Source organism: Centroberyx affinis, unplaced genomic scaffold (assembly GCF_046629955.1).
Source record: "Centroberyx affinis isolate AG114_WGS23_722 - 3 ecotype Tasmania unplaced genomic scaffold, CSIRO-AGI_Caff_v1 ptg007305l_1, whole genome shotgun sequence".
NCBI lineage: Eukaryota > Metazoa > Chordata > Actinopteri > Beryciformes > Berycidae > Centroberyx > Centroberyx affinis.
The window spans coordinates 1-25000 of NW_027283689.1; the positions used below are offsets into that span (position 1 = coordinate 1).

Consider the following 25000-nt stretch of genomic DNA (forward strand, 5'->3'; position numbering starts at 1 on the left):
ATGATGATGATGATGATGATGATGATGATGATGATGATTGTGAAGATGATGATGTCCCCCCCCCCCCCCCCCCCCCCCAGCCTCCAGACTCCAGTCCCCTCCCGGTGGTTTCCAGCGGGGTGATATGCTGGTCGTACGAAGAGGTGCATGCTGGGACGCAGGGTTTCTGCCCCGCCCTGCAGGTGGGGGAGGGGGGGTTTGGAACGGTGTACAGAGCCACCATGAGGAACACACAGTACGCCGTGAAGAGACTCAGACAGGTGAGAGAGAGAGAGAGAGAGAGAGACTCTCACCTCTCACTCCATCCAGTCGTTTGTTTTGCTTTTCTTCTCTCAGGATGTAAAACCTCAGCGGTAAACAGGTTTTGGTGTCAGTCCCTCAGAGTCAGAGAGCGAGGGCTTCTTTCTAGAGCCGCCATTTTGCACCGAGAGACGTTCAACAATCATACAGGGAGAGATCCATCAGAGAAGAGGAGAGAGACCAGTTTCTCCACCACAGGAGCAGGAGAGAGACCAGCATGCACTGCAGGAGCAGGAGAGAGACCAGAATGCACTGCAGCAGAGAGACAGGCCGGGGTTTCAGGAAAGGGGGCGACTCACTTTTTCTAGACTGGAAAAACTCCTAATCTGCTCTCTCTGTCTCTCTCTCTCTCTCTGTCTCTCTCTCTCTCTGTCTCCATGTTCAAAATCCCTTCTGTGGAGGTTGTTGAAAGGCATTCTGGGAAACGTAGTAAATCAGAACAACAGATCCAGTTAGAGGCAAAGTGGTCCAGAGGGACAGAGAGCTGTGCAGTAAGATGTTCTGCTCAGCCTCCTCCAGCTTCACTTTCTAACATCTGATCATACAAAAACCTCAAGATCAGAAAGTCACAAGTCCAATAATGTGTTGTTTACAGGTGGTCTGTGATTGGTCTGTGTTGTTTACAGGTAGTCTGATTGGTCTGTGTTGTTTACAGGACTCTCTGTTAGACTGGAGTCTGGTGAAGGAGAGCTTCAAGACCGAGGTGGAGAAACTCTCACAGTAAGTCACTGAGTAACTGACTGACTGACTAATTGACTAACTGACTGACTAACTGACTGACTAATTGAGTAACTGACTAATTGACTTACTGACTAACTGACTAACTGCCTAATTGACTAACTGCCTAATTGACTAACTGACTAACTAATTGACTGACTAATTGACTAACTGCCTAACTAATTGACTAACTGACTGACTAACTGACTGACTAATTGACTAACTGACTAATTGACTGACTAACTGACTGACTAATTGACTAACTGACTAATTTACTAACTGACTAACTGACTAATTGACTAACTTACTAACTAATTGACTAACTGACTAATTTACTAACTAATTGACTAACTGACTAATTGACTAACTGACTAATTTACTAACTGATTGACTAACTGACTAATTGACTAACTTACTAACTAATTGACTCACTGACTGACTAATTGACTAACTAATTGACTAATTAACTGACTGACTGACTGACTAATTGACTACTGAACTGACTAACTAATTGACTAACTGACTAACTAATTGACTAACTGACTAATTTACTAACTAATTGACTAACTGACTAATTGACTAACTGACTAATTTACTAATTGATTGACTAACTGACTAATTGACTAACTTACTAACTAATTGACTAACTGACTGATTAATTGACTGACTAATTGACTAACTGACTGACTAATTGACTGACTAATTGACTAACTAATTGACTAACTGACTAATTGACTAACTAATTGACTAACTGACTAACTAATTGACTAACTGACTAATTGACTAACTAATTGACTGACTGACTAATTGACTGACTAATTGACTAACTGACTAACTAATTGACTAACTGACTGACTAATTGACTAACTGACTAATTGACTAATTAACTGACTAACTAATTGACTAACCATCTGTCTGTCTGTCTTACTGCTCGTCCATCTTCTCTCCTTCCTTGCTTCCTTCCTTCCTTCCCTGTGTTCAATTCACTTCCAGTAGAATCATCATCATGGAACTAACAAACTGACCAACTGACCTCTGGTGGAGCTTCTCACATAACATACAGCAACATACAGACAACATACAGCAACATACAGACAACATACAGCAACATACATACAGACAACATACAGCAACATACAGACAACATACAGCAACATACAGCAACATACAGACAACATACAGACAACATACAGACAACATACAGGAACATACAGCAACATACAGACAACATGCAGATAACATGCAGACAACATACAGACAACATACAGACAACATACAGCAACATACAGACAACATACAGCAACATACAGACAACATACAGCAACATACAGACAACATACAGCAACATACAGACAACATACAGACAACATACAGCAACATACAGCAACATACAGACAACATACAGACAACATACAGCAACATACAGCAACATACAGACAACATACAGACAACATACAGACAACATACAGCAACATACAGCAACATACAGACAACATACAGCAACATACATACAGACAACATACAGCAACATACAGACAACATACAGCAACATACAGCAACATACAGACAACATACAGACAACATACAGACAACATACAGGAACATACAGCAACATACAGACAACATGCAGATAACATGCAGACAACATACAGACAACATACAGACAACATACAGCAACATACAGACAACATACAGCAACATACAGACAACATACAGCAACATACAGACAACATACAGCAACATACAGACAACATACAGACAACATACAGCAACATACAGACAACATACAGACAACATACAGCAACATACAGCAACATACAGACAACATACAGACAACATGCAGACAACATACAGACAACATACAGACAACATACAGCAACATACAGACAACATACAGCAACATACAGACAACATACAGCAACATACAGACAACATACAGCAACATACAGACAACATACAGACAACATACAGCAACATACAGCAACATACAGACAACATACAGACAACATACAGCAACATACAGCAACATACAGACAACATACAGACAACATACAGACAACATACAGCAACATGCAGACAACATACAGACAACATTCAGCAACATACAGACAACATACAGCAACATACAGCAACATACAGCAACATACAGACAACATACAGACAACATACAGACAACATACAGCAACATGCAGACAACATACAGACAACATACAGCAACATGCAGACAACATACAGCAACATGCAGACAACATACAGACAACATTCAGCAACATACAGACAACATACAGCAACATACAGCAACATACAGACAACATTCAGCAACATACAGACAACATACAGACAACATACAGCAACATACAGCAACATACAGACAACATACAGCAACATACAGACAACATACAGACAACATACAGCAACATACAGACAACATACAGCAACATACAGCAACATACAGACAACATACAGCAACATACAGACAACATACAGACAACATACAGCAACATACAGCAACATACAGACAACATACAGCAACATACAGACAACATACAGCAACATACAGACAACATACAGCAACATACAGCAACATACAGACAACATACAGCAACATACAGACAACATACAGCAACATACAGACAACATACAGACAACATACAGCAACATACAGACAACATACAGCAACATACAGCAACATACAGACAACATACAGACAACATACAGCAACATACAGCAACATACAGACAACATACAGCAACATACAGACAACATACAGACAACATACAGCAACATACAGCAACATACAGACAACATACAGCAACATACAGACAACATACAGACAACATACAGCAACATACAGCAACATACAGCAACATACAGACAACATACAGCAACATACAGACAACATACAGACAACATACAGCAACATACAGCAACATACAGACAACATACAGCAACATACAGACAACATACAGCAACATACAGACAACATACAGACAACATACAGCAACATACAGCAACATACAGACAACATACAGCAACATACAGCAACATACAGACAACATACAGCAACATACAGCAACATACAGCAACATACAGACAACATACAGACAACACAGCAACATACAGACAACATACAGACAACATACAGACAACATACAGCAACATACAACAACATACAGACAACATACAACAACATACAGACAACATACAGACAACATACAGACAACATACAGACAACATACAGCAACATACAGACAACATACAGACAACATACAGACAACATACAGCAACATACAGACAACATACAGCAACATACAGACAACATACAGACAACATACAGACAACATACAGACAACATACAGCAACATACAGACAACATACAGACAACATACAGCAACATACAGCAACATACAGACAACATACAGACAACATACAACACTCGTACAGATGAAGGTGTTTACATGTCTACAGCACTTCAGTAGTGAGTCTAAGATCAGAAAACTCCACAGTCTGAACTGGACTTGCTGACTCTGTGACCTTATTCAGGTTCAGGTGATCAGAACATGCTGTTTACATGGCAGCTTCTCATTCAGAGTATTGTCTTAATCGGGTTAATATCTAACTGATGTGCTAACTGACACTTGAATCAGTGCTGATATGATGAATTGATTGGTGATTGATTGATCTGAGCCGTGTTTTGACAGCTCAGATCAAACTTACAGAATGACCAAATGAAATCTGATCTGTTAGACATTTAGGTCACATGACCAGCTGCTCTTCTTCTGCAGCTTCTAAAACTCTGATGTCTCCTCTCCTCTCCTCCTCTCTCCTCCTCTCCTCCTCTCTCCTCCTCTCCTCTCCTCTCCTCTCCTCCTCTTGTCTCCTCTCCTCTCCTCTCCTCTCCTCTCCTCTCCCCTCTCCTCTCCTCTCCTCTCCTCTCCCCTCTCCTCTCCTCTCCTCTCCTCCTCCCCTCTCCCCCTCTCCTCTCCTCTCCTCCTCTCCTCTCCTCTCCTCAGGTTCAGACATCCTAACATTGTGGACTTGTTGGGTTTCAGTGCAGCAGGAGAATCTTTCTGTCTGATCTACAGCTACATGGAGAACAGATCACTGGAGGACCAGCTGCACACTGTAACACTCTCTCATACACACACACACACACACACACACACACACACACACACACACACACACACACACACACTGTAACACACACACACACACACACACACACACACACACTGTAACACACACACACACACACACACACTCACTGTAACACACACACACACACACACACACTGTAACACACACACACACACTGTAACACACACACACAGTGCTCTCAAAGTCTAAAATCAGACGGATAAAAACAGGAAACAAGATAAAATCCATCAGAAATGAAAAACAGTTCCTTCAAAATAAATGAGTCAGCAGCTGCAGTATCAGCACTATTGATACTACTGCAGTATGAGTACTACTATCAGTAGTGCTACAGTATCAGAGTGAATATGTACTTCTGTGTATTTCTACAGTCCAGTGGTGCCCTCTGTTGGTCAGAGAGTCAGTATCAGTACTGCAGTACCAGTACTGACTGTGTGTGTGTGTGTGTGTGTGTGTGTGTGTGTGTGTGTGTGTGTGTGTGTGTGTGTGTGTGTGTGTGTGTGTGCTCCTGCAGGACGGCGCCCTCTCCTGGCCCCAGAGGCTCTGTGTGGTTGAAGGAGCGTCCCGGGCGCTGCAGTTCCTCCACCGGCCTCCGGAGCCCAACGCCCCGCTGCTCCACGGAGACGTCAAGAGGTCCGACGCTGTGATGTCATAATGATAATGTTAACGTTCACAATGATGACAGGTGGTCGTGTCGGACCCTGAGCCGCGTCACGGTCCTCCTGTCCAGTCACTGACTCCACTGACTGACAGTCAGTGAGCAGAAGAGAAGTCACTCTGCGGTAAAAAGCTCCGCCCTCTGCTTCGTACGAGTCGGTGTTAAAGGGTAACTTTGGTATTTTTCAACCTGGACCCTATTTTGCCATCTTTCTGTGTCTAAGTAACTGATGGGGAAAACAATTTTTGAAATTGGTCCAGTATTGAGCGAGATCGCTTCAGCCGGCAGCCGCAAAACGGGCTGCAGGGTGATCTGACAGGACAGACCGAACCGTCAGTGTCCGTCCACTAAAAGAGCTTGTTTTGTTTTTGCCACTGACAGGCTCAGATTGTTATTAAGTGTCTGACAACATTATGGAAAGACACCACAGAGAAATGAAATGTTTTTCTTTACCTTTGGCTTGATCCGCTCTGTGTGTAACCAAGTCTCGCGAGAGTTGAGTTGTTGCAGGAACTTACACACAGAGCGGATCAAGCCAAAGGTAAAGAAAAACGTTTTATTTCTCTGTAGGGTCCTTTCCATAATGTTGTCAAACAATCGAGCCAACCAGAGCCTTTGTGGGCGGGACTAAAGTTTGGACCGCTCCACCAACAGTTTTTCATCGGTGTTTCGGCAGAATACATTTGTTGAAATCTCCTCCTTAACCAACAGATTGTCTTTGCAAAGACGATATTTTTGTCAAAATGGCATTTGACAAAAATTCTTGGGTCAGTTGGTAAATGTCTGTTAACATGTAGAGGCTGACCAGCTGCGGCGTCATGTGACTGAAGTGACGTCAGAGCGGTCGATACGTCAGTCACTAGTGATCGGTTCAGATACATCAGTCACTAGTGATCGGTTCAGATACATCAGTCACTAGTGATCGGTTCAGATACATCAGTCTCTAGTGATCGGTTCAGATACATCAGTCTCTAGTGATCGGTTCAGATACATCAGTCTCTAGTGATCGGTTCAGATCGGTTCAGATACATCAGTCACTAGTGATCGGTTCAGATACATCAGTCTCTAGTGATCGGTTCAGATCGGTTCAGATACATCAGTCACTAGTGATCGGTTCAGATACATCAGTCTCTGGTGATCGGTTCAGATACATCAGTCACTAGTGATCGGTTCAGATACATCAGTCTCTGGTGATCGGTTCAGATACGTCTGTCACTAGTGATCGGTTCAGATACGTCAGTCACTAGTGATCGGTTCAGATCGGTTCAGATACATCAGTCACTAGTGATCGGTTCAGATACATCAGTCTCTGGTGATCGGTTCAGATACGTCAGTCACTAGTGATCGGTTCAGATGCGTCAGTCACTAGTGAACGGTTCAGATACGTCAGTCACTAGTGATCGGTTCAGATACGTCAGTCACTAGTGATCGGTTCAGATCGGTTCAGATACATCAGTCACTAGTGATCGGTTCAGATACATCAGTCTCTGGTGATCGGTTCAGATACGTCAGTCACTAGTGATCAGTTCAGATGTGTCCACACCTGTCCACACCTGAAGCACAGACTGTCATCACAAAAACTGAACAGAAGGAACAGAAGACAATATCTGAAGCTGACTTCTGTGTCTGTCTGTCCCTCTCTCTCTCTCTCTCTGTCTGTCTCTCTCTCTCTGTCTCTCTCTCTCTCTCTGTCTGTCTCTCTCTCTCTGTCTGTCTCTCTCTCTGTCTGTCCAGCTCTAACATCCTGTTGGACCGGTTCCTGGTTCCTAAGCTGGCGGACTTCGGTCTGGCTCGGTTCTGTCGTGGTCCCGGTGGCGGCGGCTCGGCGGGTCAGACGGCGTCGGTGGGGAAGACGGCCACAGTCAGAGGGACGCTGGCCTACCTGCCGGACGAGTACGTCCAGAACGGAGAGCTGGGAACCGCCGTCGACGTCTACAGCTTCGGAGTGGTGAGACGCAGCAGGGGCTGATGGGAAACGTAGTCTGTTGTTTAACAAAGATTTTGAGAACAGGTGCAATGTTCTCCATATATTTAAAGGAGTAGTTCACCCAAAACTGAAACCTCTGTCCTCATCTCCTCCCCCTCATGCAGGTGAACCTCAGGTGAAGTTTGTCCATATAACACACAGGGAGGCTGCAGCTCAACTCCATAGCAGCCTTCTCCAAAACAGCTGAAGTCAGTGGGGACCAGTTCTTCAGAGTTCCACAAAGACCTACAGTATATTTACACCATCATTTAGTGCAAATCTGAACTACAGCTGATTGATTTGCAACAAATAATGGTGTATAGGTCTTTCTATTCACAGTGTGATTGTTTGTCTGTTTTTGTTTTGGAGCTCTAAAGAACTGGTCCCCATTGACTTCAGTTGTTTTGGAGAAGGCTGCTACCAAGTTGTGCTGCAGCCTCCCTGTGTGTTATATGGACTAACAAACTTCACCTGAGTTTCATTTGAGGGGGAGGAGATGATGACAGAGTTTTCATTTTTGGATGAACTATTCCTTTAACAACGTAGGTGATCATCTGGAAGAGCAAGTCAACTCAGGCTGTGAGATGTTTACTTTACGCTGCTTTACTTTAAAAAACTCAGGGAATGAGTTCTAGGACAAATTGTGTTTTCTGTAAAAATGTCAGTAAAACATTCCTCTGTAGTAAAACTACCAATATACTGTGTGTGTGTGTGTGTGTGTGTGTTTTTCAGGTGTTGTTGGAGGTGCTGACTGGTCGTCGAGCCCTGGAGACAGACAGGCAGTCTAGAGACATTTACCTGGTGAGAGCACACACACACACACACACACACACACATACACACACACACACACACACACTCAGAATCGCTTTGATGTCCAGTTCAGATAAGATATTTTACGATCGCCGCTAAAGCATTTATTCAACAAATGTGTTTCTGTGTTTACAGAACGAGTTTAACAACAAAAAGCTTTTCAGCCTCAAGTGAAAGTAAAGACAGTTTCTATGTGTCAGTGATCCGCTGCATGCTGACAGGACAGTTTCCTGGGTCCAGACCTTTGACTCCGCCCACTCCACCAGCTGACTGATTCTGGTCTGGCATCGTGACATGAAACAGCGGTTTCTCGGTTGAAAAACGATCGGTCCGATGAGTGCCGGGGGGGACTAACGATTAGCCAATCAGAGCTGTTAGATTGATCTGTTAGAGTGGAGGCAATGAAGACTGAAGATGGAGACGGAGTGGAACCAGTTGACATTCAGTCTGATATCAGACAAACAGGACAGAGCAGACAGTCATGATGTTGTGTTGTTCCTGCAGAAGGACTTGGTGTTGGAGGTGGAGGAAGCTGCACTGTGGAGGAACCAGCTGGACCCCCGGCTCCACACAGGTCAGTGTGTGTGTGTGTGTGTGTGTGTGTGTGTGTGTGTGTGTGTGTGTGTGTGTGACCATGTGCTCCAACAGAGGACATGACGTTCACTTGGTTGGTCAGATTACACATCACAGTACCAACGTGTGTTCATGCCGTGTGCCTGGCATTTGTGTTTGTAGCATGTTTTGGGGTGTTGGCGGTGTGTTTATGTTCATGCCCTGTTCATGGTATATATGGCGTGTTCATGGCATATATGGCGTGTTCATGGTATATATGGCGTGTTCATGGCATATATGGCGTGTTCATGGTATATATGGCGTGTTCATGGTATATATGGCGTGTTCATGGTATATATGGCGTGTTCATGGCATATATGGCGTGTTCATGGTATATATGGCGTGTTCATGGCATATATGGCGTGTTCATGGTATATATGGCATGTTCATGGCGTGTTTGTGGCTGGAAACACGTTTCCTGTCATTATCAGTGAGGTGTATTTCGTGCTCAGTAGCTCTTGGCTCTGTGTCTGTGACTCTGTGTCTGTGACTCTGTCCTCTGTCCTCTGTGTCTGTGACTCTGTCCTCTGTCCTCTGTGTCTGTGACTCTGTGACTGTGTCTGTGACTCTGTCTGTGACTCTGTGACTGTGACTCTGTCCTCTGTGTCTGTGACTCTGTGACTCTGTCTGTGACTCTGTGACTGTGACTCTGTGTCTGTGACTCTGTCCTCTGTCCTCTGTGTCTGTGACTCTGTCCTCTGTCCTCTGTGTCTGTGACTCTGTGACTGTGTCTGTGACTCTGTGTCTGTGACTCTGTCTGTGACTTTGTGTCTGTGACTCTGTGTCTGTGACTCTGTCCTCTGTCCTCTGTGTCTGTGACTCTGTCCTCTGTCCTCTGTGTCTGTGACTCTGTCCTCTGTCCTCTGTGTCTGTGACTCTGTGACTGTGTCTGTGACTCTGTCTGTGACTCTGTGACTGTGACTCTGTGTCTCTGTCCTCTGTGTCTGTGACTCTGTGACTGTGTCTGTGACTCTGTCTGTGACTCTGTGACTGTGACTCTGTGTCTCTGTCCTCTGTGTCTGTGACTCTGTCTGTGTTGCTGCAGGTGGTGCTGCAGAGCCTCCTGGCTTCATGGACATGGTCGCTCTCGCCTGTCGATGTCTGAACAAGAGGAGGAAGAAGAGACCTGCCATGACCGAGGTGTGTGTGTGTGTGTGTGTGTGTGTGTGTGTGTGTGTGTGTGTGTGTGTGTGTGTGTGTGTGGTTGGGTGAGTATTGTTGTTCTACCATCTTGATATTTAGATTCGGGTTATTGTTGTTTTGTTTGTTTTGCCGTGAAATGTTTTTAGAAGTTTGTCAGGGTTTTTATCTCCTGCACTGGTTAGTTAATTTCATCTTTCTGTGTTTATATCATATCAAACTACATCACTATCGAACTACACCTCTATCAAACTACACCACTATCAAACTACATCACTATCAAACTACATCACTATCAAACTACACCACTATCAAACTACATCACTATCAAACTACACCTCTATCAAACTACTTCACTATCAAACTACACCACTATAAAACTACATCACTATAAAACTACATCACTATCAAACTACACCTCTATCAAACTACTTCACTATCAAACTACACCACTATCAAACTACATCACTATAAAACTACATCACTATCAAACTACATCACTATCAAACTACACCACTATCAAACTACATCACTATCAAACTACACCACTATCAAACTACATCACTATCAAACTACACCACTATCAAACTACATCACTATCAAACTACATCACTATAAAACTACACCACTATCAAACTACACCACTATCAAACTACATCACTATCAAACTACATCACTATCAAACTACATCACTATCAAACTACACCACTATAAGACTACATCACTATCAAACTACATCACTATAAAACTACATCACTATAAAACTACATCACTATCAAACTACACCTCTATCAAACTACTTCACTATCAAACTACACCTCGATCAAACTACACCTCTATCAAACTACACCTCTATCACACTACATCACTATCAAACTACACCTCTATCAAACTACACCTCTATCAAACTACATCACTATCAAACTACACCTCTATCAAACTGCACCACTATCAAACTACACCTCTATCAAACTACACCTCTATCAAACTACATCACTATCAAACTACACCTCTATCAAACTACATCACTATCAAACTACACCTCTATCAAACTGCACCACTATCAAACTACATCACTATCAAACTACTTCACTATCAAACTACACCTCTATCAAACTACATCACTATCAAACTACTTCACTATCAAACTACACCTCTATCAAACTACACCACTATCAAACTACACCTCTATCAAACTACATCACTGTCAAACTACACCTCTATCAAACTACATCACTGTCAAACTACACCTCTATCAAACTACACCTCTATCAAACTACATCACTGTCAAACTACACCTCTATCAAACTACTTCACTATCAAACTACACCTCTATCAAACTATATCACTATCAAACTACACCTCTATCAAACTACATCACTGTCAAACTACACCTCTATCAAACTACTTCACTATCAAACTACACCTCTATCAAACTATATCACTATCAAACTACACCTCTATCAAACTACATCACTGTCAAACTACACCTCTATCAAACTACACCTATATCAAACTACACCTCTATCAAACTACATCACTGTCAAACTACATCACTACCAAAAACTGTCACTATCAAACTACAGTATATCACTAAGCTGTATACTATCAAACTGCAAATCACTATAACTGTCAAACTCCATCATAGTGTTATAAAAATCATTTTCTATAAATCATTATAGCCATTATCAGCCTCTATTTTCTTTATCAAGCAGTATCTAATTAAAGGAGGTAAGAGTTATATAATTGTGAAATTGTAACTCTAAATCTTCTCATCTATTCACAACTCCCACAATTCTTTTCTGGTATTCAGAAGGAAGTATAGATGCACTATGGGGATGGACGCAGTCGGACTGGTTTATCATGTCACTTCAGATTTGTCACAAATAAGCTAAATTAAAAAAACAAAATGTGTAGGTAGGGTGGGGCTTGTCAAGACTATTTTTATGTAAAATAATCCAAGAGTTAAAACTACGAGAGTAAAAACATGGCAGGAAGTCCTCAGGGATCCGGTCTGGGCCCGGAGAGTTTTCATCTGTTCTCATGGTTGATGTTCTCCTCGCAGGTGTTTGACGAACTCCAAGAGATCCACAACATTTTGAAGAAAACCACCAGCTGCTCCTCCATCTGCGGCACCTCCTTCGCAGTTCCTCCTGATCCTCCTCTTCATCACCCCCTCCAGTTGTTCCCCAGACCCCCCCAGTCCCTGGAGTCCAGTATAGGATCTCTGTCCCAGCAGATGTCCAGACTGGAACCTCTGGAAGACACCTACCAACCCCTCTCCTCTTCCTCTTCCTCTTTCTCCTCCTCTTCCTCCCTCACTCCTCCTCACCCGCTCCACTCCTCCTCCTCCCTCCCCTCATCCTCCTCCCATTCCTCTCTCTCTTCCTGCTCCCTCTCCACTTTTTCTTCCTCCTCTTTGTCGTTCGCTGGTCCATGTGAAAGTGATGAGAGTCAGGGCTTCTCTCAGTACAACGCTCCCTCCCAGTTCTCTGGACCTACTGGGAACCAGTATAGACCTCCCAGTCAACCTAAAGGGACACATCATAGGTCTTTATCTCCATCTACCAGACAGCAGTATAACAGTCCCAGTGGGTCTACTGAAAACCAGCCCACTGAGTCTCAGTACAGCCCTCCCTGTGTTCCCGGTGGAAACCAGTGTAACTTTCCTCCCCAGCCCAGCAGGACCAGTACCAGTGGTAGGTTCGGGTCCCCGAGTCGTGCGCCCTCTGGTGGAGGGTTTTGTACTGGGAGCCTCAGAGGGTCTCCAGCCAGACCAGCAGGGACCCACAGTAAACCTCATCATGGAGTTTTACCGGGGCGAACCAGAGCCGGGGCCACAGCAGGTACTGGAGCTGTGGAGCACCCTGGGGCCCAAACTGGGTCTGCTGCAGGGACCAACCCAGGGACCAACCCAGGGACCAACTCAGGGAACTACCAAGGGGCCTATGGTACTCAAGGAATGAGCCAAGGTACCAACCAAGTGCCCAACCAAGGGAACTACCAAGGGAACTACCAAGGGACCAACCATAGGACCTACCAGGGGCCCTCTCCTGGACCCAGTGCTGGTACCTGCCCTACATCCCACCCACAGGTCCATCAGGGGATGTGCGGTACTTCAGGAGCCTTCCATGGGAACTACCCAGGGCCCTACGGTATCCCAGAAGGCCCCTCTCCTGCAGGGTCACTACGGTCCTCCTCCCCAGGGTCTTCAGGTAGATACAGCAGACCAGACTGGGGTCCATCACTACTGGACTGGGATTAGGACAAATCTGTGTGGGACTAGGATTAGGACTGGTTTGTGTGGAATAGGAATTAGGACTGAGTTTATGACTAGACTGTTTTATACCTGGATTAGGACTGGGATTAGGACTATTCTGCAGGTTAATGACTGATTTTCATTTTCCAAATGTTTCAGTCTGTCTCCTTGAGTTACATATTGTTAAAGATTGTGAAATACGTCATTATGTGATCTGTCTGTCTGTCTGTCTGTCTGTCTGTCCCTCTAGTCCAGATGAATCCCTGTAAGCAGCGTTTCCTGGTGAAGAAGACTCTATATGAGGAAGGCAGGATCCAAACCCCGGAGCTGCTGTCCTCTGATGATCTCTGTAGGTCAAACTCACTGACAGACAGACAGACACATTAAAGATGATTTTAACACACATTCTGAACCTGATGTGAATCTCGGGCCTCAGATCTTCCTGTGGTCTGAACGGTTCCAGACTGCGACTCTGGCTGTTTGATTCCACTTTTCCCAACATGTTAGATTTAGTCGCTCGGTCTGGTTTTCCTGCAGTGTGAAGCTACAGACTGAAATCTGAGACTGACACTGACACACTGATCTCATCTCATGTCTTCTTTTATCTCTTCTCATATCTCAACTCTTTGGTCTTTCTCTGTCAGAAATATCTCATATCTCATTTTATATCATCTCCTCCTAATTGTATATTTCCTCAACCGTCTCATCTCATATCTCATGTGTCTGTCTTGTCAGATGCAGTCAGGAGCTCTGAGCAGATCACAGGACCAGAGGAGAGCGATGAACTGGATTACCTGCCTGCTCACCCCAACAACTGACTGACTGCTGTACTGACTGGTTAACTGACCGGTTTGCCGACTGACTGCAGGACAAAATGCACATGCACTGAGCAGTGTGACAGAGTCACATGGCCGCTCCTCGTACTAAAGGACCAAATCTTCACTGTTTAAATTCACAATATTTCAGTCAGAATTAAACAGTTCTAATTTTTACTGGATCACAACTATCTGATGAATGTTAAACCTTCATAGTCTGAACAGAAGATTCAGATCTGAACACACTGGGAAGCTCCCAGTGCTGCCGGTAGGAGACTGTGGTTATAATGAGTTAAAGCTTCTCTATGATTCATTTTATCCATCAGTATACCGTATTTCCTCTAATAGTGGCCGGTAGTCAGTTAAAAGCCGGGTCTCTGATAATGTCCGGGGCCGCGGTCGACAGAACAAATAAAGGCCGGCCCCAAATACAGGCCGGGGAAAACAACAAAGGAAAAAACAACGGTGGATACCGGTAAACTCCTGGTGCCTGTTATATAATGTAACTGTAGTTTGTAGTAACGTTCAAGTACCACCAGATGGCAGTATGCCACCAGACGGCTCGGCCGGAGGAAGTCTCTGGAGCGTGCCGTCGCCGATTACCGTAATTATCGGTAAAGCGTCGCAGTAACAAAAAAACGGATAACTAACGAACTCCAACAGAAGCAGATCAGAAAACAAAGAGGCTTCGTACTAAAATATGAGCAAATATACTTATCAAACAGAGGGAATTAGAAATAAAGGCCTGTCTCTAATATAAGCCTGCTTCCAATAAAGGCCTGGGACCCTCTGAGCTGAGGGAAATAAAGGCCCGGGACAATATTAGAGGAAATACTGTATTACTGTCAAATGAATATTCCTAAACAGACGATTGTTCTCCTCCATCTCACTCCAGTAGTATTGTTAGTTCTAGTGTTTCTCCACATTAAGACTACATTTCCCATCAGCCCCGTTACTGATGACTCTGCAGTGTGCTGATGGTTTATGGATGGTAGAAGGAAACACAGAGCAGCTTTAAATAAGAGTGAAGGTGTTTCCTTGATGCTGGCAGTCAGCTGTAGATCAAACAGGTTCAGTGTTTCTCCACTACACTAAAAATCCACAGGCTTCCACATTCATCAGTCAGCCTTTAACTGCATATATCACACACACACACACACACACACACACATAGAGCTGCAATTAGTTGTCAACTATTAAATTAATCGCCAACTATTTTGATAATCAATTAATCTGTTTGAGTAATTTTTTAAGAAAAATAAGTAAAAATTCTCTGATTCCAGCTTCTTAAATATATTTTCTGGAATATTTTCCAGAATATTTTCTGGTTTCTTTCCTCCTCTATGACAGTAAACTGAATATCTTTGGGTTGTGGACAAAACAAGACATTTGAGGACGTCATCTTGTGCTTTGGGAAACACTGATCCACATTTTTCACCATTTTCTGACATTTTATAGACCAAACAACTAATCGATTAATCGAGAAAATAATCGACAGATTAATCAACAATGAAAATAATCGTTAGTTGGAGCCCTACACACACACACACACACACACACACACACACACACACACACACACACACACACACACACAGGCTTCATACAGCACTGCTCTTCACAAACAATCACACCAAAGATTTGCAGTGTAACAGGAAGCTACCTGCATTTATGTTATTCCTCACATCACTCTCACTGCAAGTATTACATGATTAGAAAGATAACTGGTACTCAGCATGTCAGATAATGCTATATTTATTTGTGTCTTGGTGTTAATTTTGATATTAATGGATACAATTGTATTACTTGTCATTACCTTTGATAAACACAGTATTTAAAATGTGTGTGTTCATCCGGCTTGCTTGGAGTCCAGACACTTTCTCTTCCCCTCATTTCATCCAGCTGATCTGGGGTCAGCAGGGTTCAGCTGCCCTGCCTGAGTGTCCCTGAGCAAGGCACTGACCCCACCAGACTGCAGCAACTCACATGTGCCTTACTGTTTTCACATTGCTCAATAAACATAAACATATGAAACTTAAAGCCTGCAGACTGCTTCTGTCATGTTGGACCGTGTGTGTGTGTGTGTGTGTGTGTGTGTGTGTTTGGGGTGGGGGGGGTGGGGTCTGTATACAGACTGCTGGTCGGTGAAGTTGGCGAGAAAATGGCGTCTTCCTGGGCGGCATGAGAAGATGTTTATTGTTTTTTTAAAAAGCAGCAACCTTCCGGGCTTTTACCTCTTAACGTAGCATCCATTCCCACACTTTTAATATAATTTACAGCTATTACCGAGTAAGTATTGTGTAAAGAATAAAACATTATTTTTGTGTTATTGTGACAGCTAACGGTACGGCGCCGCCATTTTTCTTGAGGGAAGACAACAAACGCTAGCCTTACTAATGCTAACTAAAGTTAGCTAACTATTTTGACATGCCAGTATTTCCCCAAAACAGCATCGCAGCAGCTTTGTTGCTTAACGTTAGTCTGACCCGCACCTGTAATGTGTGGCAGTTTGCCTTCTTCGTAAATCAACAGAAAAAGGTTAACGTTAGCCTTGAATTTCCCCATCTAGCCCGCTAACGCAAACGACGTTAAGTTAGTAACGTTTGTTAGCCCAACATGCTAACAGTACCGGTGGCTGTTTGAGTGGCTACAGGTAACTTCAAAATGATGCTATCTGTAAATGGTTGTCTATGTGGCGAATGGGGAGATGTAACGTTAAATTCATTTCCACACCCTTGTAAATACAACAGCGTCAATGCCGTTACAGTATTCAGTTCACACACAGCTTACAGTTGACTAGCACTAACGCTAGTTGCGTTAACTACAGAGAAAGTATTACCGCTAGCTGATCGTTAAAACAAGCTAATGGCAGCTGCTACCTGGTTAGCACTGGCTGCTAGAAAAGCTAGCAACTACTAACATTTGTGTTACTTGTGAAAATGGCGACGACTGTCAGGAGCATCACCAGCCTGCAGTCTGTCTGTTCTGCAGCACTGACAGCACAAAGAAAGAAGTGATTCACTGGACTGCATTGGAGCAAATTATCTTGGGCAAAATAAAAGTTTGCTTTTGACAATTTCCTGTGGTGTTGCTTGCTATCTGCATGTGTATGTGGCTAACTAATGAGCTCATCGATTACCGAACTGATACAATATAAATATATATGCTATATGAAACAGTGAGATGCTGCTCAGTAACATGGTCGGTAACGATAGCTCAGCTTTATTGAATGAAACACACTTGGTCGTCGGCAGGGTTTGGAAACAGAAGTTAGCGTTAGCCGCCTGTTTTGTTGCTGCCATTTTCATGCAGCAGTTTGTTTAGGTTGGTGGCTGCTAACAGCAAGATGGCGGCTCCCATCACAGCGCACTGACCCGCTGCTGTGGAGATTTAGCCGCAAGTTTCAAACACCCAGAGAGTCAGAGAGAGAGAGAGAGAGCAGCTGCGGGCCGGAGGAGCTGATGTGTTTCTCTCTCTGCTGAGCTCCGCTCGTCTGCCGGCCGGCGTTTATCCAGCTTTTCTGCACCGGGCTAAAATGGCGGCTCCCATGGATTTCGTGCCGCAGTAACTTGGATAGCTAGCGCTACTTTAGGCATCTGGCTAACAACATAAACAGAGGAGAGGATGGAAGTCAGGGAACACTGTTTGTTCTTGCTGCACTAAATGAAATAAAATATTACTGAAAATGAGGCGCACGATTTTTTGACTGCTGATCACTGCACACAGGAAACTTCATTTAAATCCCGGTAGCTAACTATAGGTTCTCTGTTAGCCGGCTAGTTAGCCCTGTTGGCAGAACTGAAGCCAGATTAGCAGGGCTAACGCTAACGCTAGCCCCGTTAGCCCGAGCTGCAGGACGCCAGCTAACCAGCGGCAGACTGTCTGTTGACATCAGTACTACCGACTGAACTCTTTTCTCCCTCAAGAGGAAGCTGACCTCGGACCCGGACAGCGGCGTCATGGCCTCCGGCCCACCGGGCCCCGCGGTGCTGCAGCCCCGGTGGAAGCGCGTGCAGGGCTGGACCGGCCCGGTGCCGCGGCCCCGGCACGGACACCGAGCCGTGGCGATCAAGGAGCTGATGGTTGTGTTCGGTGGAGGGAATGAAGGGATCGTGGACGAGCTTCACGTTTACAACACAGGTACGTTAAGGCTTTCTGATCCCGTGCGTTCAGAAAGTGAATCAGTTTAAACTGTGTGTTGCTGAGTGAGCATAACGTTAGCTAACACCGTTAGCATGTGATAGCAAACAATGCTGCTAATGTAGCTGGCTGCTGTAAGCTAACTATTGCTTAGCTAACGTCACCAACACTAGCCATACTGTTCTGCAACAGGCCAACTAAAGTAATGTGTTCTGATTCGCCTTTATCTTCTCCATAAGAAATGCGCGCAAAGCACTTAACGTTACATTAATACACAGTGATGGATGATTATTATTAAATAACTCGGGGGTTGATGGGGAGTGAAACTACTAGCTAGTTAGCTGGTTAGCTGTGGATCAGATGAACGCTAATGAAGCTGCTGCTAACCAGCATGCTAACATGTTAGCCAGCAGGCTAGCTGTGACAGAAATACAAAGAGAAATGGCGCGTTTTACTGAAAACATTGCTGACGTCACACAGCCACGCCCCTCCGCCGCTGTAGCAGGAGAGATGGACTCAGCAGGAAGAAAATAGAAACGGATTAAATGTAAAAGCATAAATAAACACAACAGACCGGGAGCAGAAGCACTGAACTGCTGTGTGTTTGGATCAGAACTTTTTCATTTTAAAGATCTGAGTCTGAAGGAAGCTCAGCTGACGAGGTTTTACTGTTTAGTTATGATCCAGTTTCTAATTATACATGAACTTGAGGATCAAGATCAATACATACATACATCATAAAGTATTGATATGTTTGGATGTTCAAGGCAGGAGTCAGTGAGAGTCTTTCAGTGACCACAAAACACCCAGCAGCACTCTGAGATCTGCAGAGTGAAGTCTGTCACTGAGCTGCTGGACTGAGTCTGACCCACCAGACCATCTGCTGGACTGAGTCTGACCCACCAGAGACCATGTTCACTCCTCTGAGTCTGACTCATGTGATCAGGGAGGGAACTGCTCTGTGGCTCTGCTGACAGAACCACAGCAGGCTCAGTGTTCAGCAGGGTTCAGGCCAGGAGGAGCAGCCAGGAGGAGCAGCTCAGGAGGAGCAGCTCAGGAGGCGCAGCTCAGGAGGAGCAGCCAGGAGGTGCACTGGGCCTTCAGTGTTCAGTGGATTAGAAGCCTCATGTCAGCTGTCTGAGTGTTGAGCAGTTTGAAACATCTCCCATTAAAAACGATCAAGTTGCTGTTTATAGATCCTGTTCCTAACAGCAGAGAATGTTAAGTTTGACTTTAGTTTCACAGCAGGAGACTGAGTTCGGTCTGATCCCGGTTCCACTAAGGCCCCGGTTCCCGTACGACCGGTTCCTACCGGACCGAACCGCAACACAGATTTCGGTGCCACTTGAAAATACAGTGAGCTGCAGAGTGAACGCTCCGCCCCAAACCGTTCTGTACAGAACCGCCTACCGGACGGCTCCGTGGCTCCTTCACCCGTCCTCCAGGTCTGAGAGTCAGGGAGACGGTTCCATCGCAGAACCCTAAACCAAACCCTGACCCAGACCAGCCTCTGTACGGGGAACACTGTCAGTGTTATGGAAAGTTTAGCCTTAATATTTAAATTTCACTCGAATTTGACTCATTGTGTTGTTTTGTCCTTCCTCATGTCCTTCCTCGTGTCCTTCCTCATGTCCCTCCTCGTGTCCTTCCTCATGTCCTCCCTCGTGTCCTTCCTCATGTCCCTCCTCGTGTCCTTCCTCATGTCCTCCCTCGTGTCCTCCCTCATGTCCTCCCTGTAGCCACTAACCAGTGGTTCATCCCGGCGGTGCGTGGGGACGTCCCTCCTGGCTGTGCCGCCTACGGCTTCGTCTGTGATGGAACCAGACTGCTGGTGTTCGGAGGAATGGTGGAGTACGGAAAATACAGCAATGACCTGTATGAGCTGCAGGTACACACACACACACACACACACACACACACACACACACACACTACACACACACACACACACACTACACACACACTACACACACACTACACACACACACACACACACACACACACACACTACACACACACTACACACACACACACACACACACACTACACACACACACACACACACACACACTACACACACACACACACACACACACACACACACTACACACACACTACACACACACACTACACACACACACACACACACACACACCACACACACACACACACACACACACACACACTCAACACACACACTCAACACACACACTCAACACACACACACTCAACACACACTAAACACACACTCAACACACTCAACACACACTCAACACACACTCAACACACACTCAACACACACACACTCAACACACACACACTCAACACGCACTCCACACACTCAACACACACTCAACACACTCAACACACACACTCAACACACTCAACACACACACTCAACACACACTCAACACACACTCAACACACACTCAACACACTCAACACACACTCAACACACACACTCAACACACTCAACACACACACTCAACACACACTCAATACACTCAACACACACACTCAACACACACTCAACACTCAACACACACTCAACACACTCAACACACACTCAACACACACACACTCAACACACTCAACACACACACTCAACACACACTCAACACACACTCAACACACTCAACACACACTCAACACACACTCAACACACTCAACACACACACTCAACACACACACTCAACACACACTCAACACTCAACACACACTCAACACACTCAACACACACTCAACACACACACACTCAACACACTCAACACACACTCAACACACACTCAACACACACACTCAACACACACTCAACACACTCAACACAGTGGCGGATGTTGTTGTTGTTGTTGTTGACATCAGGCCAGCCGGTGGGAGTGGAAGCGGCTGAAGGCCAAGGCTCCGAGGAACGGCCCCCCCCCCCTGTCCTCGCCTGGGACACAGCTTCTCTCTGATTGGTAACCGCTGCTATCTGTTCGGAGGACTGGCCAATGACAGCGAAGACCCCAAGAACAATATTCCCAGGTAGGAAATCTATTTCATCCCCAGGTAGTGAAATATAATAAATAATCCTGAAAAAAACTATTCATGATGAACCTGTTGAGTGACATCAGCGGCGTTCACCTGAGAATCTGATTGGTCGACAGACAGGAACCTGGCTGTGTTTCACCTGTGTGTCGAAAGTCAGAATCTGGATCATTACAGAGTTTTATAGTGTATATTATAGTATTAGGGCTGAACTATTTAGAAAAAATATCTAATTACGATTATTTTGACTGATATTGCAATTGCGATATGATTTGCGATATTAGAGGGAATGATAATTTTTACATCATTATTCTCATTTTCACTGAAAAACGTATTAAAATGATTATGGTGTGATTTTTGCAGGGATCTGTACCAAACAAAGATGTTTTCTTCAGTCTGTAGAATATGATGTGTAGGCCAGGACATCTCTGCAGCACCACAATATTTACTTTAAAATGATATTTTGACACATTTCACCTTTAACTAATATTGCGCCTCCTGTGATTTGAACATTGCAGTAGGCCATATTGAGATTTCAATAATATTTCGATTAATTGTTCAGCCCTATTGAGTATTCATGATTATGTTAATACAGATAGAATATAATAACACTGTTCAGTTCCAGCACTTTCTTCTAGATCAGATGCAGGTTATTGATCCTGTGGGAAGTTCAGGTGCAGCAGGGATTGATGGACGATGCCAAGAAGCGACTTGTCAGTTTCTGTGAGATTTGTCCTCTGAACACAAGAAGTGACTTTAGAGTTGAATCTTTTAACGGTGAAGCAGAATCAGTTCTGGAGTTTTAGGCACTGAAGGTGTAGCTGTGGGTCAAAGGTCACACATGAAGTGAGTGTATAGGAATGTTCTTAGTAGATACTTTTCATTTCTCCCTCAACGTAAAGTTTTGACTCTTTCTGCTAGAGCTGTAATGATGAATCGATTAGTTGTCAACTATTACATTAATCGCCAACTATTTTGATAATCGATTAATCGGTTTGAGTAATTTTTTAAGAAAAATAAGTCAAAATTCTCTGATTCCAGCTTCTTAAATGTGAATATTTTCTGGTTTCTTTCCTCCTCTATGACAGTAAACTGAATATCTTTGGGTTGTGGACAAAACAAGACATTTGAGGACGTCATCTTGGGCTTTGGGAAACACTGATCCACATTTTCACCATTTTCTGACATTTTATAGATAAACAACTAATCAATTAATCGAGAAAATAATCAACAGATTAATCGACAGTGAAAATAATGGTTAGTTGCAGCTCTACTTTCCGCACACAGTCTGTTTATTTTCCATGAGACTTGAAGTTAGCAGCCGGTTCTCCTGAGGCTGAAGGAACCTGTGTTCTGTCAGGTACCTGAACGACCTCTCACACACACACACACACACACACACACACACACACACACACACACACACACACACAAACATACATGTGTTCTGTCAGGTACCTGAACGACCTCTCACACACACACACACACACACACACATGTGTTCTGTCAGGTACCTGAACGACCTCTCACACACACACACACACACACACACATGTGTTCTGTCAGGTACCTGAACGACCTCTCACACACACACACACACACATGTGTTCTGTCAGGTACCTGAACGACCTCTCACACACACACACACACACACACACATGTGTTCTGTCAGGTACCTGAACGACCTCTCACACACACACACATGTGTTCGTTCAGGTACCTGAACGACCTCTCACACACACACACACATGTGTTCTGTCAGGTACCTGAACGACCTCTCACACACACACACACATGTGTTCTGTCAGGTACCTGAACGACCTCTACAGCCTGGAGTTGCGGGTCGGCTCCAGCGTCGTCGGCTGGGAAATCCCCCTGACCTCCGGCCAGGCCCCGCCCCCCAGGGAGAGCCACACCGCCGTGGCCTTCAGCAGCAAGACGGGCCGCCGCCACCTGCTGGTCTACGGAGGCATGAGCGGCTGCAGGCTGGGAGACCTGTGGCAGCTGGAGATAGGTGAGACAGGTGGGAGAGAGACAGGCTGGGAGACCTGTGGCAGCTGGAGATAGGTGAGACAGGTGGGAGAGAGACAGGCTGGAGACCTGTGGCAGCTGGAGATAGGTGAGACAGGTGGAGGAGAGAGAGACAGGCTGGGAGACCTGTGGCAGCTGGAGATAGGTGAGACAGGTGGGAGAGAGACAGGCTGGGAGACCTGTGGCAGCTGGAGATAGGTGAGACAGGTGGGAGAGAGACAGGCTGGGAGACCTGTGGCAGCTGGAGATAGGTGAGACAGGTGGAGGAGAGAGAGACAGGCTGGGAGACCTGTGGCAGCTGGAGATAGGTGAGACAGGTGGGAGAGAGACAGGCTGGGAGACCTGTGGCAGCTGGAGATAGGTGAGACAGGTGGGAGAGAGACAGGCTGGGAGACCTGTGGCAGCTGGAGATAGGTGAGACAGGTGGAGGAGAGAGAGACAGGCTGGGAGACCTGTGGCAGCTGGAGATAGGTGAGACAGGTGGGAGAGAGACAGGCTGGGAGACCTGTGGCAGCTGGAGATAGGTGAGACAGGTGGGAGAGAGACAGGCTGGGAGACCTGTGGCAGCTGGAGATAGGTGAGACAGGTGGAGGAGAGAGAGACAGGCTGGGAGACCTGTGGCAGCTGGAGATAGGTGAGACAGGTGGGAGAGAGACAGGCTGGGAGACCTGTGGCAGCTGGAGATAGGTGAGACAGGTGGGAGAGAGACAGGCTGGGAGACCTGTGGCAGCTGGAGATAGGTGAGACAGGTGGAGGAGAGAGAGACAGGCTGGGAGACCTGTGGCAGCTGGAGATAGGTGAGACAGGTGGGAGAGAGACAGGCTGGGAGACCTGTGGCAGCTGGAGATAGGTGAGACAGGTGGGAGAGAGACAGGCTGGGAGACCTGTGGCAGCTGGAGATAGGTGAGACAGGTGGAGGAGAGAGAGACAGGCTGGGAGACCTGTGGCAGCTGGAGATAGGTGAGACAGGTGGGAGAGAGACAGGCTGGGAGACCTGTGGCAGCTGGAGATAGGTGAGACAGGTGGAGGAGAGAGAGACAGGCTGGGAGACCTGTGGCAGCTGGAGATAGGTGAGACAGGTGGGAGAGAGACAGGCTGGGAGACCTGTGGCAGCTGGAGATAGGTGAGACAGGTGGAGGAGAGAGAGACAGGCTGGGAGACCTGTGGCAGCTGGAGATAGGTGAGACAGGTGGAGAGAGAGAGACAGGCTGGGAGACCTGTGGCAGCTGGAGATAGGTGAGACAGGTGGGAGAGAGACAGGCTGGGAGACCTGTGGCAGCTGGAGATAGGTGAGACAGGTGGAGGAGAGAGAGACAGGCTGGGAGACCTGTGGCAGCTGGAGATAGGTGAGACAGGTGGAGAGA

The 25000-nt window shown here is 45.4% G+C and overlaps 1 protein-coding gene and 1 pseudogene across 2 annotated transcripts; both read left to right on the forward strand.

Moving 5' to 3' along the window:
* The first annotated feature begins 94 nt into the window (after positions 1 to 94).
* LOC139639443 (interleukin-1 receptor-associated kinase 1-like) lies at positions 95 to 16458 on the forward strand. Of its 2 annotated transcripts, none has more exons than XM_071513531.1 (11): positions 95 to 260; positions 956 to 1020; positions 5031 to 5142; positions 5690 to 5808; positions 7568 to 7781; positions 8532 to 8600; positions 9117 to 9186; positions 10270 to 10364; positions 12430 to 13579; positions 13874 to 13972; positions 14359 to 16458. In XM_071513531.1, the coding sequence occupies exons 1-11, from the start codon at positions 222 to 224 to the stop codon at positions 14439 to 14441; spliced, it is 2115 nt and encodes a 704-aa protein (XP_071369632.1). In that variant the 5' UTR covers positions 95 to 221; the 3' UTR covers positions 14442 to 16458. The 2 variants fall into 2 exon arrangements, with proteins under 2 accessions (XP_071369632.1, XP_071369633.1); XM_071513532.1 differs by having other exon boundaries at positions 9120 to 9186.
* A 148-nt stretch (positions 16459 to 16606) lies between these two features.
* Positions 16607 to 25000, forward strand: part of LOC139639444 (host cell factor 1-like) — a 16064-nt pseudogene continuing 7670 nt past the window's right edge.